At 43.3% G+C, this 18,598-nt stretch overlaps 2 protein-coding genes across 3 annotated transcripts; one reads left to right on the top strand and one right to left on the bottom strand.

The window, feature by feature from the left end:
* Positions 1–3,499: 3,499 nt before the first annotated feature.
* Positions 3,500–7,714, bottom strand: POLR1H (RNA polymerase I subunit H). Of its 2 annotated transcripts, none has more exons than XM_083602603.1 (5): positions 7,623–7,714; positions 6,695–6,847; positions 5,702–5,802; positions 5,040–5,149; positions 3,500–3,728 (listed from the first exon to the last, which is right to left on the bottom strand). In XM_083602603.1, the coding sequence occupies exons 1-5, from the start codon at positions 7,675–7,677 to the stop codon at positions 3,704–3,706; spliced, it is 444 nt and encodes a 147-aa protein (XP_083458729.1). In that variant the 5' UTR covers positions 7,678–7,714; the 3' UTR covers positions 3,500–3,703. The 2 variants fall into 2 exon arrangements, with proteins under 2 accessions (XP_083458729.1, XP_083458730.1); XM_083602604.1 differs by having other exon boundaries at positions 7,498–7,686.
* A 4,071-nt stretch (positions 7,715–11,785) lies between these two features.
* On the top strand, positions 11,786–18,132 carry LOC310754016 (putative olfactory receptor 2B8). Its single transcript, XM_083595424.1, has 2 exons — positions 11,786–12,157; positions 17,075–18,132. The coding sequence occupies exons 1-2, from the start codon at positions 12,077–12,079 to the stop codon at positions 18,020–18,022; spliced, it is 1,029 nt and encodes a 342-aa protein (XP_083451550.1). The 5' UTR covers positions 11,786–12,076; the 3' UTR covers positions 18,023–18,132.
* Positions 18,133–18,598: the final 466 nt, after the last annotated feature.

The raw sequence follows: 18,598 nt of genomic DNA on the forward strand, positions 1-18,598 counted from the left end.
GCAGTTGTGGCAGGAACCCTGGCCTGTGGGAACCGCTTGTGAAGGACCACAGCACCTGGAGACAGGCAGGTTGTGTACCCGTAGCAGTGATCAGAGGAGAAATGACCACTGGGAGGAGCACAGAGAGAAGAAATGCCATGATGCATCTGCAGCAGCACATGGTGCATCTGTCTGCAGCCTTCATTTGCCCCAGCTGCAACAAAACAGGCCTCTCCCTTATCAGTCTCTACAGCCGCAGCAGGCGCTGTAACTCTCCAGTGGTTTGACTTCACCCCAAATGTTGTGCTCCTCCATGGCTCCCAACAACCTGGTGCCTTGGGGATCCTGCCATCTTGCATTCTGTGTACATGACCAAGCCCTAAGGTTATCGTGGTTTAAGCATCCATGGATTCAAAAATCTTTACTAGACCATAAAAGCTCACGGCACAATAAGTCTCCTTTGTTTCTGCATTGAAATGGCCATAGTGTCAACAGCTCCTGTAGATATCATGACTATTTTTTTGTTTTATGGAATTTTAATTGGATTTGTTTAAATGCTTTCATTTAAAACCTTGCAGATGCTGCCTCAAGGACATTTTTTGTTGAAAATCATTCTACAATAAATTATTGTGGTTTTTATAAAAAAAAAGTTATGCAAATAATTTTCAGCCTTGGGGGTAGAGAGGAGCCTAGAAAAACTACCTTCTTCATTTGGAATGTAGCATTGGGAAGTTAGGGTACTTCATAACATCTGGAAGTGCCAGGGGGGGAGAAAGAAAGGTAGGGGCTGTGAAAGAGAGTGAGCAGAGGCGCCTAAGGCTGCAAGTCTAAGCACACTTCTAAGGGAATAAGCCACATTATGCACAATGGAACTTACAGCTGTGTATTAGGAACATAAGAAGCTGCTTTGTCTGGAATCAGACTGTTGGTCCATCTAGCTGTCTAGCTAAGTATTGTCTATTGACTGGCAGGAGTCTTTCTTGGTCTAAATGAGACATGTTGGGGATGATTTACCTTTGAACCTTTTGCTCACAAAACACCATCAAACTACAGCTCCTTCCAGAATTATCTCCTAAAATTGCACAGCGGGAATATAAGCTACCAAACTTGTGTAGGGTACTGAAACACAAGGGACATTTTCAGATTGTTTTGAAGGGTGAGTGGGAAGATTCATGGCAAGGTACAAAGGCCCATTTTAAAAATATATTTAAGATTAGATAGCAGCAACTCAGCTGCCAGTGTGTAGAATATTATCAGTCAAATATATCTTTAGCTGACTGTAGATTCAGGTAGGTAGCCAGTTGGTCTGACGCAGTCGAAATAAAATTTAAGAATTGTCTAGTAGCACCTTAGAGACCAACTAAGTTATGTTCTGGGTATAAGCTTTTGAAGAAGCGTGCATGCACATGAAAGCTTATAGCCAGAACAAACTTAAGTTGGTTTCTAAGGTGCTACTGGACAATTTAATTTTTTAGGTGACTGCTTTCAGTTTTGCCTCAAAGGTCAGGTGCTTTTTACTCATTTATTAGTTTATAATATATGTGTTACATTTATGGCTCAGGCTTAAGACTGGTATAATTTACTTTTCAGTAGTGAAGCTGGGCACAATCATTCTCATTTTAACAACAGCTGTGAGACAATAAGCAACTCTGGGCAAATTGCTGACTTGGTATTCAAATAGATATCCCACCTCTCTCATCCATCCTGTTAGTAACTCCTACCTTAATTTCTACAACAATTTAGATATTTCAAATAAACCTCTCAATTGGGATGTTAAGTGGCTGGCCTCAGCCAACCCCCGCCCATTGCTCTCCAAGGCACACAAGAGCCAAAGAACCTTGTCATTATCAAAGTAGAAAACATCAAACTGCCATATTCTGCAAACTATATATTACAAATAGGTTTTATCTTAAACAATAGCAAACACAGTAAATAAAGAGTTCACACGTCAGTGGTTCAGTGCTCATTTCTTCTCTTCCCAAATTAGATTTTATCTTGAACAATTGCAAACGCAGTAATAATTAGTGCACTTGTGACAGAGCAGTGGTTCAGTGCTCAGATATTGTTTCAGTAATCCAATGTTTCATGGCTAAAGAGCTTAGATATCAAGCTTTGTAGTAAATAATATACAAGAGAAGACAGTATGTAAACGACTTAAAGCAGGGGTATATCTGTCCCCATCTGCATGTTTCCATCGGGAAGAGCATAGAAAGAGGACGATGTCCTTCAGTTTGTTAAACCTCCTGCTATTGTATCACGTCATTTGTTAAATTACTGCTATTGTATCATGTAAGACGAAGGTGTTCACTTTTGGTATGGGGCTAAATATATAGGTAGTATTCAACTAATTTTTACTCAGAGTAGATTCAGTGGACAGTTGACAGTGCAACAGACTCCCTAGGGAGCTGGTGGGCTCTCCTTCCTTGCGAGATTTTAAAGCAAAGGTTGGATGGCCATCTGTCATGTATGATCTAGTTGAGATTCCTGCATTGCAGGGGGTTGGACTAGATGACGCTCAGGTTCCCTTCCAACTCTTCGATTCTCTGATTCTATGACTCACTGAAACTGATTAACAAGGCTAGACCAGATCCATTAATTTCAATAGCTCTACTTTTAGTAGAACTTCAGACTAACCGAGTATATCAAATTAGATCCAGATTACGTTCTCCCACTAAACTCAGCGGGAGCCATTTTGACCAGAGCCTACATCTAGCTGTGTAGCCTAATACTTCCATCTTCAGAACCCTGCCTTGACTTCTGTTTCCTTGGTCGCAATGAAGTGTGACCAAGGCTGGGTGTCTGCTGAAAAGACGATAGATGCAGCCCATTGCTTCTGCACTTTCAGTAACAATCTGCTGATACGAATCATGATAACCAAGAAGAAAACTTTCAATGAGGGAAAACCGCTCTTCACCACTTTGATTTTGAGGAGGAATAATAGTAATAGTAATAATAATAATAATAATTATAATTCTTATACCCTACCAGTGGCGTAGCGTGGGGGTGCAGGGGGGGCCGGCCGCACCGGGCGCAACATCTGGGGGGGGGCGCTCGCACTCGCAGCTCTCTGCCCCTACCTGGCTCACTCACTCTCTCTCACTGCAGTGCTGGCTGTGCGAATCCGATCCGAGCCGCTGGGTCGCCGCCCACTGTGGAGGGGGTGGGTGCCAGGCGTGCGGTGCGGAGAGAGGGCGAGGGACTATCTGGGGGAGGGACAGTGCAGCGGCCGTCCAGCGCAGCGCTGAGCGCGGGAGAGAACCACACCAGACCAGCCCAGGCAGCAGCAAGAAGAAGCTGGCAGCGGCGGCAGGTTAGGGGTTAGGGGGCGCAAATTACTTACCTTGCCCCGGGTGCTGACAACCCACGCTACGCCGCTGTACCCCACCTATCTGGGTGGTTTCCAACAAAATATCAAGAGTGTTATGAGAAGGTAGTTAAAGTACAGAAGGCAGGAAATAATCCACATGAGGACCCAGCCCCCTCTCCCTCATTGACCACCAAACCAGCAATATGATGCATATGCAAAGAAAACCATAAAGTGCTTTATTCTGCGTAGAGTTACAGGGGAGCTACAGGCACTATGCACGAAATCCCCCATCTCAAGTAACAGAATGTTTCCATGGAACCCAAAAAGGACTCCACGGCCATAGTAACTAGACAAAAATGACCCTCGGAAGTGAAGTTCCTCAGACACAGTGTCCCCCACACATTTGGGTAAAGCCGATCAAGAATCTTCCTTTTCCTGGAACCTGGAAGTGAAAAACAAATACATATGTACAGTGGTACCTCAGGTGACAGACGCTTCAGGTTACACACGCTTCAGGTTACAGACTCCGCTAACCCAGAAATAGTACCTTGGGTTAAGAACTTTGCTTCAGGATGAGAACAGAAATTGCGCAGCGGCGGCAGCAGGAGGCCCCATTAGCTAAAGTGGTGCTTCAGGTTAAGAACGGACCTCCAGAACGAATTAAGTTCTTAACCCGTGGTACCACTGTATTTGTAAGGCCATTCCCCAGTGGAACTTGCCAACGGAAGCAACTCACAGAGAACGGTGGCTGGATGACAAAGAGAATGGTGTTTTGTAGCACTGCACTCCAAAACTCTTGAGCAACCTCTCCCAGTAGTGTCCATGTAGATACAGTACTGAGGAAAGTCAGGGATGAGATGGATTCTCACAGGCCCTCAAAAGGCAACAGCCATGGAGATATGCAGATCTTCCCTCAATACCATCTTATGAGACCTACTCTCCTAGAAACATGAGAACCATCATAAAGCAGTATCTCCAGCATTCATCCTAGGGAAGGACAGTGGCATGGCGATAAGAGTGACCACTCTGCATGTATAAGGTCTTAGGTTCAACCCACTGCACCTCTATGTAGGGTTGGGAAAGACTCTGGGGAGCTGATGCCAGTCACTGCAGACCAGCTGGGGCTGAATGGAAAGTGATACCTGCTGAATCAGAAGGGCCATAGCTCAGAGAGAAGGTCCAGGTTCAATCCCTGACTTCTCCAGGTAGGGCTGCAAATATCCTGTCTGAAACACTGGATAGCTGCCACCAGTCAATGTAGACCATGCGTGGGTAACCTTTGGTGCTCCATACATTGCTGAACTACAACTCCCATCAGCCCTAGCAAGCATGGTCAATGGCCATGGATCTGGGGGGGGGGGGAGTTCCTTACACTTGGTGTAGGCAGCACTGAACTAAATGAACCAATGTTCTGACACAGGAAAAGGCAACTTCCTCGCCTTTGTAGGCAGCTCAGAAGAGTTGAAACCTACTGCCAAGCCCAGCAGAACCAACAGGGATGCATCTATCTAGGTCCCAATGGAGACTATTCACCAAGGCAACTCAAGTTCTTTGTCTCAAAACCAGGCTGGATGATGCAATCTTAATAAAAGTTTGTAGCATATGTTTCTTGGCAAATCATTTGGGGTGGATGGGGTTGCTCACGGTGCTAATAATCCAATAGGGGACAAACAAACATATTTTGCAAAGCATGGACAAAGCGAACAGGGTGTCCAAGAGAGGCATGAACAAGCTGTTAGTAGCCTATCCTTACTTGCATCGAACGCAGGTGTAGAAGACCGTCTGCCCTTCATCCGCAGACCTCATCTGCCGCGTATGGTATGCCATGCCCTCGTTCCCGCACTGGGGACACTTCCTGTCAATCTGAGAGGAGAAACATAGGATAGTGTCAGACCGGGAGGTGGGTTTCCCCATTCGGAATTTCATTCAGAGAACCCGCTTGGGGAAAAGAATATAAAGACATCTAAAATTCCAAACTCAGCACCCAAATTGCAAATCTGGGAATTACAATTCTGCCCCCAACAATTTCTTCCTGATGTGGGAACCATGTCAGCCAGATTCCATGGGCAGGATTCAAAGTATGTTGCTGTTGTTTAAGTTCCACAATGAAAATCCAAAACTCAAAGAGAAAATTGTGCACACACCCCGCAATTCATATTTTAAAAGTGTGCATCTATAAGTTTAATGTTGGCAGGGTCAAATTATAAATTCTGTACTCTTTTATATAGTCCACTGTAAACAAGTGTACCTGCAGGCATGGAACAGCAACACTGTCCTGACAACAACTTGCATACCACCCCACCAGTTTTGAGCTACCTCGTTTGAGTTAAAGGAACAAAGATATTGGGAGGCCTCTGCTACAGACAACTGAATCATTCCAGTACAACACCTACTTTCATTTCCCCATCCACTTACCAATGGTCCCTTGACTGCGCTTCCTTCATCCTCCGTCTTCAAAGAGGTGGAATCTGTACTGTTGAATGTGACGGATGTATGCACAACTCGCATCTCAAAAACTGTGTAGAGAAGAAACGTATGAGGAACAACAGAGAACAGAACTCAAAAATGCAAGCTTAAAATCCCCTCCTAATACTCTTTACAACAGCCTTCCATTTAATATCTCACCTGGCAGCCACAGGTGTCAAGGAAATCCAAACAGGCATGTGTAGGGACTTCCATACAGGCAATAGTTACTTCCATACAGACAACTGAGAAAGGTAGCAGTTGAGGGACAGATGGCTCCATCCCTCCCGTGTTAGACTGCTGCATTCTTAGGCTGGCTGCTTAAGGAGTGGGTTCATCGTCTCAATGCCTGGCATCAAGACAACAGGCTGATGAAAGAGGGGTGAAGCAATTCATACACACCTGGCCCCTCTTCCAACAGTTCATTTGGTTTCCATGCTAGACTGCTAGTGGTGGAGAGGAGAAGGCAATCCTTCATCCACAGTCAGCACAGAAATGCAGCCTATCAGCCTCTTAGCAGAGAAGTAAAAAGAACAACCCTAAAATAGCAAGATAGCAACTGTTGTGGGTTTATTTACAAGGCCATTCTACACTTTCACCGATCTGAGAGCACAGAAAGCTTCCCCATTCTTTTTCAGTCCAGGCAAAATCTGTTGCAGGCACCTCAAAATACTCAAAATTTTGTGGAAGAAAAACTGGTGACCCCTCCCCCAAAACTTTTCAAGAGGGGTGCATAATTGCTATTCCTCTTTTAATGAGAGATCCCTAAAAGTGTTATAGGTATTTACATAGTGGCTCCAGATCTGAAGTTGGGTGAGTGTAGAGATGCAGCCCACAATTATACTTATGTCCACCTCTTGGATGACCACACCAGCCTTCAGGAATTTCTAACATGTCTGCCTGGGGCCTCCCCAGAATGTGTCAGGAAGAGACCAAAGCCCTTACCTCGCACATCAATGGAGTAAGAGCAACAGGGGCATGTCACCTTGTCCTGGATCCCCGGCAAAGGCAGGACAGTACCGCACTCGGGGCAGAAATCGAGTTCAGATTCAAAGCAGGAGCTGCCTTGTATCATAATGACCGAAGCAAGTGGAAACTCTGAGGGGAGAAAAACACACACGTGGTCATGAAAACATCAGCTAGTCCAAGTGAAAACACATGTCAATGCTTTAGGAAAGGAAGGCTTTGGGAGCCGCTTGTGGTACCTCGTATCTCTTGGGTGACTGCCCAGCTAAATATAGTCCCGTCCACCCATTAACTCCTCCATTTATCTGGACAATCGGTCACTGTATCACATACAGTGGTACCTCGGGTTAAGTACTTAATTCGTTCCAGAGGTCCGTTCTTAACCTGAAACTGTTCTTAACCTGAAGCACCACTTTAGCTAATGGGGCCTCCTGCTGCCGCCGCGCCGCCGGAGCACGATTTCTGTTCTCATCCTGAAGCAAAGTTCTTAACCTGAAGCACTATTTCTGGGTTAGCAGAGTCTGTAACCTGAAGCGTATGTAACCTGAAGCATATGTAACCCGAGGTACCACTGTACATCATGCAAACTGAAAACAGATTCCTCCAAGAAGCCATTGTAGCAAACTTATAAGGAGTTACAGCTAGGATAAATCCATCTTGGGTAATCTTGCGGTTATATAAATAAATAAGAGGAGAAAGTCCTCAAACCCCCAAAATGACCAGTTTCCTTTCTGACTTCTTTTATATCACCCTATATATAAATAAATAGGGTGAGAACTTACTCCCCGCTAAAGCCGCTGAGGCTACAGCAGCAGATCTACAGGAACAGAACCGGAGCTCTGCAAATCAAATCAGGCAGACGCCAGGCTGCCCGATTCTCCCCAGGCTCCCTCCTGCGTCCTCTTACTGGGTTTGATGCAGCGGCTGGTTCCACGGGCAGCTGATTCCGCACGCGCTTGCATGGAACACTCACTTCATTTCCTGGAGAGACAAGCTCGGCAGCCTAGAGCGCCCGCGCGTCTAGAGCGGTGAAGAAGAAAGATGCAGAGGGAAACCGCTAGAGCGTCTTCATCCACGGAGGTCTTCGAATTTGACAGCAGGAATCGCGCACATTGGAATTAAAGGCTCTTCGACAAGCGCGCTTTGGTTCCCATTAAATGCACATAGGATCAGACTAGATAGGATTTTCCGAACTGGGGTTTATTTGTTTGCTTGTGTGTTTATTAGATTTCAATGCCGCCCTTCATCCGAGGATCACGGGGGGTGTACAATAAAAAAAAAACCACAAATATGCATGACAAAAACAATAAAAACGCTTATTTATTTGTTTGTCGCTTTGTTTCGTATAGCTTTCAACACACCCGCCAAAAATGCCTCGCAGAGCAGCTGTCAGATAAGTAAGAAAAATTAAAAAACAAGATCGTCCCTGCCAAACTCAGTCTTGAAAAACGTGACACAGAAAGAAAATGGATGGGGTTGGAAAATCAAATATGCAATGACCGTGTCCCAGATTTTAGTGGCGGGCCGGCTTACTCTCAGCTAGCTATTTATCTTACCTATACTGAGAATAAATACAGATAGGTAGCCGTGTTGGTCTGCCATAGTCAAAACAAAAAAAATTTTTTTCTTCCAGTAGCACCTTAAAGACCAAGTAAGTTAGTTCTTGGTATGAGCTTTCGTGTGCATGCACACTTCTTCAGATACACTTCTTCAGATCTTCCTCATCTTTTGTTTCCCATTCTAACAGAATACTATATGCACCCTTCAGCAACTTCACTTTCCCTTCTATGACTTCCTTTTGAAATCTAGAAGTGGTGTAACTAAATCCTTTCTTGTTGTCTTCTTTGTACATCTCATGTAATTGCCTGTAATGTAACCAACTCTGAAAATGATACTTATTTCCTCATACTCTTTTAGTTTCCATTTTCCTTCTTGGTCTTTTAATAAATCACTGTATGTAAGCCACTTTCCTTTTTTGCCAAGTATCTTGAGCAGCAAAGCTTCAATTGGTGAGAGCCACCAAGGTGACTTTTGTTCTATTAAATCTTTATATATCTCCCAGACCCTCATTAATGATTTCCTAATTATATGATTGTAGAATCCTTTATGTACTTTTCCTTTCCCATACCATAAGTATGCATGCCATCCAAATCTGTTATCATGGCCTTCTAAGTCCAATGCTTCTTACTTTTCCAGTTTTATCCAGTCCCTGATCCATACCAAACATGCAGCCTCATAATACAATTTAAGGTCTGGGAGGGCAAAACTGCCTCTTTCTTTTGTGTCTGTAAGTATTTTATGTTTAATCCTTGGCCTTTTGCGCCCGCCCGCCCGCCCCCAATAAACTTGGAAATTTCCTTCTACCATCTTTTGAGCCAATCATCTTTCACCATTACTGGGACTGTCTGGGGGGAAAAAAGAGCATTCTTGGCAAAACAGTCATTTTTACCGCTTAAATTTTTCCTAGTAGGGAGAGGTTCCATATTTCTAAATTTCTTTTTATCTCAAGCCACACTTTTTCATAATTATCTTTATAAATGCTTATATTTTTTGCAGTTAGCCATATCCCTAGATATTTTACTTTTTTATGGACTTCTATCTCAATTCTTTGCTCCAACTCTTTTTTCTCTCCTTCCTTCAGATTTTTTACTAATAACTTTTGTTTCTATTTAATTTAAATCCTGCCACTTCCCCAAATTTTTGAATTTTTTCTATAACTCTGGGGAGAGTTTTTTGGATCTTCCACTGTAATCACTAAATCATCAGCTTATGCTTCAGATTTAAACTCACTTTTCCCAGTTTTTATCCCAGTGATCTCTTTATCTGCTCTTATGTTTCTAGTAAGTACCTCCAGAACCAGAATGAATAACAGTGGTGATAGTGGACATCTTTGTCTAGTTCCTTTTTGTATCTTACAGTCATCCATTATCACCTGATTTGCAATTAATTTAGCTTTTTGTTCTGAATATATTGCTTGTATTCCTTTTGAAAATATGGATCCACAATTAATTTCTTCAAGTAATTTTGTCATAAAATTCCAAGAAACATTGTCAAAGGCTTTTTTGGCATCTATAAACATCATTGCTTCTTTCTTTTCATTTTTGACCTCCAGATATTCTATTTCATTCAGGATATTTCTTATATTCTCTTTCATTTGTCTACCTGGAAGAAATCCTGTCTGATCTTGATGTACATACTCATTTAATATTTTTTGCTAGCTAAAATGTTTGCAAATAATTTATAATCATTGTTTAACAATGAGATAGGCCTATAAGTTTTAATTTGCAGCAAATCTGAATCTTGTTTTGGGATTACTGTAATATAAGCCTCTTTCCATGTTTCTGGGATTTCACCTGTATTTAAAATCTCATTCATAACATCTTTCAATGGGTTTACCAATTGTTCAATTAATTTTTTATAATACTTTGCAGTTAAACCATCTGGACCCAGTGCTCCCACTGTGCTCTGGAGGCTTTGCGTTGCTTTCACTGAAGCCAGGAGAGCAAGAGCGGTCGATGAGTGCTGCAGCCCCAGAGTTGTCTGCAACTGGACCTAACAGTCAGGAGTCCCTTTACCTTTAATACCACTTTAAACAGCCATGGCTTACTCAAAGAATGCTGGGTGCTGTAGTTTAAGTCGGGTTGCCATATTTCAACACCCCCCCTTTTTTTGCCAAATCTTAAAAAAAATGAAAATTGCCAAAATCTACACTACCAACGTGGGCTGCCGCACATCCGGATTTTCCCAGACATTTCAGTGATTTTCTGCCCAGACGCTGTTTACCAAGTACTGAATACTGACTGTGTCCAGGAAATTTCGGACGTATGGCAACCCTAAGTTTATGGTGCTGAAAGTTATTAGAAAACCCCTGTTCTCCTCACAGAGCTACAGTTTCCTACAGAATCAGACAGCATTTAAAAAAATTAGTAATCTACTGTATAGACCACAGCAGCAAATCAGATCCACTTTCCCCTTCCCAAAAGCAGCAGCACAAAGCACCTTATGAACTATGAAAACAAGCATTACAAAAGAACAGAAAACATTAATAATAATAATAATAATAATAAGAATAATAATAATAATAATTTTATTTCTACCCCGCCCATCTGGCTGGATTGCCACCAGTAGTCGCCAAACCAAAAAGCAGCATCAAGGAAGAAGAACATAAAGGGTCCAAACGAAGAATCAATAAACTAACAGTTAATAACTTTGCTGAACTTACAACACAAGTTCCACAACTTGGGCACAATTATAGCAGTTTGAAATACTTCTGCAAATGACGAAAGAACTCTGACGAAAGTCGCCTTCCCTGAGGATGTCATGCGAGGCAGCTGGCCTTTGGGACTGCATGTCTTAATGGGGAACCTGCCTCTAATTGTTCAGCTTGAAGTTTGATTCCCTGAGGCTCCGTGATGTGCAGGAAACTTCCTTGCATTGTCCATTAGATTCTTGAGACGCAGCAACAACAGCCTCTTCTTCAGTAAGATCCCCATAAAGCCAGCTCCCTTCCCCTCCGATGCCCTGCAAGAAGTAGGCTTAAGCTGTGGGAGGTCTCTAGGTACATGTAGTTGGGGTGCAATTCTCAGCCAGAATACCAATGATGCTGGGGTGAAGTAGACAAGTTGTGGGGAGAGGGAAGATCCAGCTTCTCCCTTTTATTTAATCTTTGAGGCTCTGCAGCTATCTTTCCAACCTTTCTGATAGTCTATATTCGTATCTGTTTCCATTCTCCTGATCTTACTCTCTCCCTTTCCCACCACAAACACACAGACAAAGAATGGACGCTTCCTCCCATCTAACTTCTAACTGCATTCAACTCCTTTCTCTCACCTCTTTTTTTCTGTCACAAGTAAACACATCGACATTTAATTCATTATAGTCTATAATCCTTGGACTCTTTCCTAGGAATATAGCATTTCCTTTCTTCACATTCCACATCTATCACCCCTCTTTCTGTCTGTCTGCCTGCCTGCCTCTTTGTACCTCTCCACACCTGTCTGCTTCTCTTTGCTTGACTTTCTCCTTCCATGCTGCCAGCCTCTCCCTCAAGCCAACTTCTGCCACAGCCTGTGATCTCTGGCCATAGCTTCCTGACCCTAAAAGCCTATCCAGAGTGCATCTGTTGATGGGAGCAAAGTCCCAAGACAAGCTGACTGCTCTGGTCTCCTACAAGTAGCAGGACAAATACCAGAGCAACGGAATCATCCCTGGAATAGAAGCAAAAATCGTATCCTTCGTCATCACACGAGAGAAAAACTGGAAGAAGGGAAGGCGATTGTTACGAAGACAGAAGTGAGGTTAGGAAGGGGCCGACCCAGCAAAAGAAGAATAACTTTGTACTAGAGTACCAATATACGTGAGATGAAAAGGAGAGCTGAGATTAAGTGGCGTTTAGTTTATGTCTTTCGATCTATGGGAAGCAGCCTTTTCCTTCATGCAGAGGTGAGTACTGTAATTTGCTTTATTTACTCCTGCCGGAGGTTTCTAATCCTTGTGGTTTTGCAAAATTTTGTGCCAACAGGCCTTTGCATCTGCCTCCCCAGAAACACTCTTTAATGCATATTTGTTCTGATTTGCCCTCATGGTGCTCTCTGAGCGGTCACACCCAACCCCACTTTTAATACAGTTTGCGCCTGCAGAAGCTTTCGGATAGTCATACTATTTCATTTCCAAGCAGTGCACAAACTGTAACATGCCGCTGAAATCCTGTAACTTTTTATACCACAGTTTTTCCAGTTTACTTTTGTCCTGCTGCATGTGGACAGCAATAACACGCTAGCGTTGGGGAAGCATCGCAGAACTGAGGGCTCGTCGACACTTCCGCTTGTCCGTTGCCTAGAAAGAGCAGTTTTCCCCAGGGGAAAGCAGCGGAGCAAGAGGATGTGCGGACAAGCCCTAAAGCAGGATAAATCCATTACTAATTCACTGTTGGGGGACGCGGGTGGCGCTGTGGGTGAAACTACAGAGCCTAGGGCTTGCCAATCAGAAGCTCGGCAGTTCAAATCCCCGCAACGGGGTGAGCTCCCATTGCTCAGCCCTGCTCCTGCCAACCTAGCAGTTTGAAAGCACGTCAAAGTTCAAGTAGATAAATAGGTACCACTCCGGCGGGAAGGTAAACGGTGTTTCCGTGTGCTGCTCTGGTTTGCCAGAAGCAGCTTAGTCATGCTGGCCACATGACCCAGAAGCTGTTCACCGGCTCCTTCGGCCAGTAAAGCGAGATGAGCGCCGTAACCCCAGAGTCGGTCACGACTGGACCTAATGGTTAGGGGTTCCTTTAATTCACTGTTACTGTGTCAATAACACGTTGCAGAAGACACATGCAATAACACACCCATCTAGAAGTGTCCATTTATACATTCCTTGTTTGACATTGCTCTATTCCTTGACTGTATTGTTTCCATTTGTCTTTTTCTGCACCTCTTTCAGTTCTACAGAACTGTGGGAGAGTCAGAAACCAGAGCAAAACACAGTTTTCAGTATTTATTATTATTGTTGTTTGTTGAATTTGTATACTGCCCTTCATCCAAAGATCCCGGGACAGTTCACAACATAAGAACACAAAATGAGAATACAAAATACACAATAAATGAAAAACACCTACCAAAAAACACATTTAAAAAGCCATAACAAAACCCAAATAAGCCCATAGGAAGTCCATGGGTTGAAAGCTTGGCATTTTAATTCATGTCATATTAAATCACTTTGAGATTTTTTATGGGAAGTGATTCACTAATTAAATCATCATTATCACCATGCTCCTTTATTTTCAGTCCTAATAATTACTGGCACTGAATTGTTTTGTCTCTCTCTTTTATTCATTACAGCACACTGCTATAATAAGTGAGCTTTCTGATATGGCCCCAGGATGTATTGGGGAAACCTTGGGAGCCCACAGCCCCATTCAGACAGCGTTAGCATGTTTGTGAAATTCAGACCCCTTTGCATCACTTTAGCCTTATGCTGAATGCCACTTGCTCTGCTGTTGCCTGTTTAGACAATTTTGGTTTTGGAGCTCTTCAGAATCTGAGATTTTACAATGATGAATAGTTTACTGCCATTATTAGAAACCCTGACTAGTTCAAGTTGCACCCTTGACTTGCTTATGAATCATTTAAGTAAAACCAGTGTGTCACACACACACACACACACACACACACACACACACACACACACACATTCTATTTTACATTTTAGAATATTCATTTAAACAACTTTAAAATGTCAATGACTTCCCTTATTCTCTTTCCATGGTTTATTTTACATAACATAAATTCCTGCATATTTTACATAAACTAAACCATTCAGTATTCCATTATTACATCCATCAAAACTTATTTACACTGTTGAATTTATCTTAATACTGCCAACATTTTCAAATGTACACAATTTTCACCCATATATTCAAAAAAAATTTTCCAATCTTCTTTAAACGTATGTTCCTCTTGTTAAGTCTGCAGTTTCATTGCAGAACTTGAGGGGGAAAACCAAACCCCACAGCTTTCTTGCCCCCATAAACTGTCAAATTGGGTTGCAGACCACTAAGTTCTACTCAGAGTAGAGCCACTGAAATCCATCAGTGGGTCTACTCTGAGTAGGACTAGCAATACAGACAGTTGTCTCCCCTTGATCTCTTGGGTTTTTTAAACCAGTAACATAATCCATAAGAACAGTGAATCTCAAACTGTGGTGTGTGGATCACCAGTGATCCGCAAGCTTCATTCAGGTGCTCTGTGGGGTTGTTCGTATTAAATATGAATATTGCATAAATATAAATGAATATGAATATGGTATATGGATATACAAATAGATATTGTATATGGATAATTGTATTTTTATTCTATGGAATGCAATTTGTAACACAACAAAATAGAACGCCAGAAATTAAAACAGTGAAAATTCAATTAAAAATCACACAGCATCTTCTACAGCACTTTACAATTTGTTACAACAGGCAGAAACATAATTAAGGGTCCACCCATACCTTGGCTTAATGTGGAATGTGAACTGCTTGTGCCTCCTTTATTCCCCTACGTCCATGCATTGTTCCCCAACTGTTGCTGTCCCACACTTTATCCTCCCTAAACCAATGCAGCTCTCGTACTTGGATTTTCAAAGCATAGGCAATATCCAGTTTTGAGGGCGGGAAAGTGATGGATAGCAGCAGTTGGAGGAGAATGCTCACAGTAGAGCATGAGACTCAGTATCAGGGTTGTGGGTACATTTATTAAAGATCACAACATAAAAATCACTGCATGTGGTCCCTTTCATGTACCCTCCAGCATTTCTCCAATGAAAATAGGGGCGTCCTATTCAACAACAACAACAGTTTTACTATTTATATCCTGCTCATCTGACTGGGTTGACCAAGCCACTTCCACATATATAAAAACATAATAAAACATTAAACATTTAAAAAACTTCCCTATATAGGACTGCCTTCAGATGTCTTCTAAAGGTTGACACAATTGCCACTGAGCACCCTCTCCCACTTTGTGGTTCTCGCTTGGATCCCTAGTATACTCTAGAGCAGGGTGGTCCAACACGTGGCCCTCAAGGCCTTTTTTGGCGGCCCTCAGCACCGTATGCTGCCCACCACCTGCAGCCCTCGCCTTCCCAAAGCTGGATAAGTGAGTTGCTGGGCTTTGCAAAGGAGGAGCGAGGGCTCTGACAGGGTCTTCGGGTCCCCCTGCCTCTTTCCCAAAGCCCAATTAGTGCTTTTCCTGCTTTAGGAAGAAGGTGGGAAGGTTCTAGGATGCCGTCGGAGCATCGTGCCTCCTTCCCAAAGCCCAGCCCTCGCTTCTCTGGCTTTGGGAAAGCAGCAGGAGGGACCCCCTCAAATCTTGGCCTCGCTCCCCTGCCCTGCATGGCAAGGCAGTGTGCAGCTTGTGGCTTCTATGTCGAAATTCTCTTGCGGCCCACTTGGTATGGAAGGTTGGACTGCTCTGCTCTAGAATCAAGGGTGAGGAAACAAGCTGGGAGATGATTCGAACATGCGTGGAGGAAAACTCCGCTGAATGAAATTGAACACTAGTGAGGGCTCATAGAATCATCGAATTGTAGAGTAGGACCCACAGGACCATCTATTAAAAAACAATAATTTTAAAAGTTGTGTGTCCTTGTTTCTCAATTTGATCCTTTCATATGGTTTTCTGGTCTTTCATGCATTGTGAGTTGCCATTATTTTTATTGATTATAGTTTAGTAAATCTTTATTATACAGTGGTACCTCGGGTTACAAACACCTTGGGTTACAAACACTTCAGGTTACAGACTCCACTTACCCAGTAGTACCACCTCGGGTTAAGAACTTTACCTCAGGATGAAAACAGAAATCGCGCACCGGCTGCGCGGCACAAGCGGGAGGCCCCATTAGCTAAAGTGGTACCTCAGGTTAAGAATGGTTTCAGGTTAAGAATGGACTTCTGGAATGAATTAAGTGTGTAACCAGAGGTACCACTGTAATTGTTAAGTGTAAACTGTTTAATAATTTTTTGCTGATATTTAAGTTTGCCGTTTACAAAAGTCCACAGCACTTTTGGTAAGGGCTGTTCTCCAACTGGAGTGCTCACAGGCCAGTGTTTCCCAGTTGTCAGTGTTTATACTACATTTTTTTAGATTTGCCTTGAGACAGTCTTTAAACCTCTTTTGTTGACCACCAGCATTACGCTTTCCATTTTTAAGTTCAGAATAGAGTAGTTGCTTTGGAAGACAATAATCAGGCATCCGTACAACAAAGTTGATGCTGAAGTTGAAGTTGATGTTGAAGAATCATTGCTTCAACACTGGTGATCTTTGCTTCATCCAGTACACTGATATTAGTTTGCCTGTCTTCCTAAGTGATGTGTAAGATTTTTCAGAGAATCTTTTGAGAAGTTGGAGATGGCGTTTGTAAGTGGTCCATGTTTCACAAGCATACAGTAAGGTTGGTAGTACAATAGCTTTGTAAACAAACTGAGTCATCAAGCCTACCTAGAGGCACTGAAGGCTGCCTCCATTGCATCCCCCTTGTGCTGTCCAGCACAGCTTTTCCAGGTATGGAGATGACAGCAGCCCACTAACTGTAACTTGGACCAAAACTTTAGAGGCCAGAGCTCAAGTGCCAGTCCAAGTATGGAAGTCTTACGAGAGGTGATGGACCCTCCTTCCTTGGTGGTTCTTAAGCAGAGGTTGGATTGCCATCTGTTGTGGATGCTTTAGTTGAGATTCCTGCACTGCAGGGAGTAGGACTAAATGATCCTCAGGGTCCCATCCAACTCTACAGCTCTATGATTCTTAGAGAAAGCACAATCTCCCAGCCAAATAACTATTGCTTCCATTTGCTGGTTGTCTGTGATTCATTAAGGTCTCCTTGATGTTACAGATGATGTACAGGGAAGCATCACAGGAAGAAGGCAACCAAAGCTACCAAGGAGAATTCATCTTACTGGGAGTGGCTGACCGCCCACGCTTGGAGATGCTGCTCTTTGCCATTATACTGATCTGCTACGTGATGACCCTGTTGGGAAACACAACCATCATTGTGGTGTCGCGGCTGGACCCCCATCTCCACACCCCCATGTATTTCTTCCTCTGCAACCTCTCCATCCTTGACCTCTGTTACACTACCAGCCTCGGACCCCGGATGCTGGTGAGCTTCTGGAGGAAAAACAAGTCCATCTCCTATGGCGGCTGTGTGGCTGAGTTGTACATCTCCCTTGCTTTGGGCTCCACAGAATGTGTCCTTTTGGCTTTTATGGCCTATGACCGATATGCTGCAGTCTGCCATCCGCTGCGCTACACTACCATTATGAACCATTCTGTATGTTTCACAATGGCTGCCATCTCCTGGGTTAGTGGCTTCAGCAATTCACTAGTGCAGACCGTGTTGACATTTAGGATTCCACGATGCGGAGAGAACCGAATAGACCATTTTTTCTGTGAGGTGCCCGCCTTTATGAAATTGGCCTGCGGAGACACCTCACTCAATGAGGCTGTCCTCTTTTTTGCCAGTGTGGCCATCCTTCTGTTACCAGTGGGCCTGATCACCATCTCTTATGCCTACATTGTGGCAGCTGTGTTAAAGATCCGCTCTGCTGAAGGCAGGCAGAAGGCCTTCAACACCTGTGCTTCCCACTTGATCGTGGTGTCACTCTTTTACGGGTCAGCCATTTTCAGTTACCTCCAGCCCCGATCAGGCCACTCCCATGACCAGGAAAAGATGGTCTCCCTTTTCTATACATTTGTCACCACCATGCTAAATCCACTAATCTACACCCTGAGGAACAAAAAGGTACACAAAGCTCTTGGAAGGGTAATGAAGAGGAATTAATCCCAATAGCTCCTTACTTTATTCAGCAGCTCAGTCTTATCTTTTAATAATAAAAAAATCTCTCACTAATCATATGTATGATTCCCCTTCCTGTGGGAATTTGTCACTTTTCTAGGTCCTATATTAATGAATGTTTCTTTTGTGAATGTTTTACTGCTGTTATGATTACTCTAATCTTATTAATGCTCTAATATAGTTTTAATGAAATTGTTATAGAAAGGTGGGGTGGAGATGTTGAAAATAAATAAATCTTTCTTTCTTTCTGTACTGGCCCTTGCTTCTTGACAGAATACTCAAATTCAGATTTCTGTTTCTACCAAAATATTTTATTCACAGATTACTATGATACATAGGCACCACAGCAGACAGGAGATGGTAGTGCTGCAGCAGGACATTTATCTGATATATAGAGCCAGTGTGGTGTAGTGGTTAAGAGCGGTAGACTCGTAATCTGGGGAACTGGGTTTGCGTCTCCTCTCCTCCACATGCAGCTGCTGGGTGACCTTGGGCTAGTTACACTTCTTTGAAGTCTCTCAGCCCCACTCACCTCACAGAGTGTTTGTTGTGGGGGAGGAA

This window comes from Podarcis filfolensis (assembly GCF_964270895.1).
Source record: "Podarcis filfolensis genome assembly, chromosome: 2".
NCBI classification, from domain to species: domain Eukaryota; kingdom Metazoa; phylum Chordata; class Lepidosauria; order Squamata; family Lacertidae; genus Podarcis; species Podarcis filfolensis.

Bases quoted from the DNA above. Each gene is read 5' to 3' on its own strand.
- POLR1H (XM_083602603.1), bottom strand. From the start codon at position 7,677: ATGCAAGCGCGTGCGGAATCAGCTGCCCGTGGAACCAGCCGCTGCATC. The intron at 6,848-7,622 runs GTAAGAGGACGC...TTCTCCCCTCAG, and splicing joins CAGCCGCTGCATCAAACCCA to AGTTTCCACTTGCTTCGGTC. The intron at 5,150-5,701 runs GTAAGTGGATGG...TTCTCCTCTCAG, and splicing joins GCGCAGTCAAGGGACCATTG to ATTGACAGGAAGTGTCCCCA.
- LOC310754016 (XM_083595424.1), top strand. From the start codon at position 12,077: ATGAAAAGGAGAGCTGAGATTAAGTGGCGTTTAGTTTATGTCTTTCGA. The intron at 12,158-17,074 runs GTGAGTACTGTA...TTGATGTTACAG, and splicing joins GCCTTTTCCTTCATGCAGAG to ATGATGTACAGGGAAGCATC.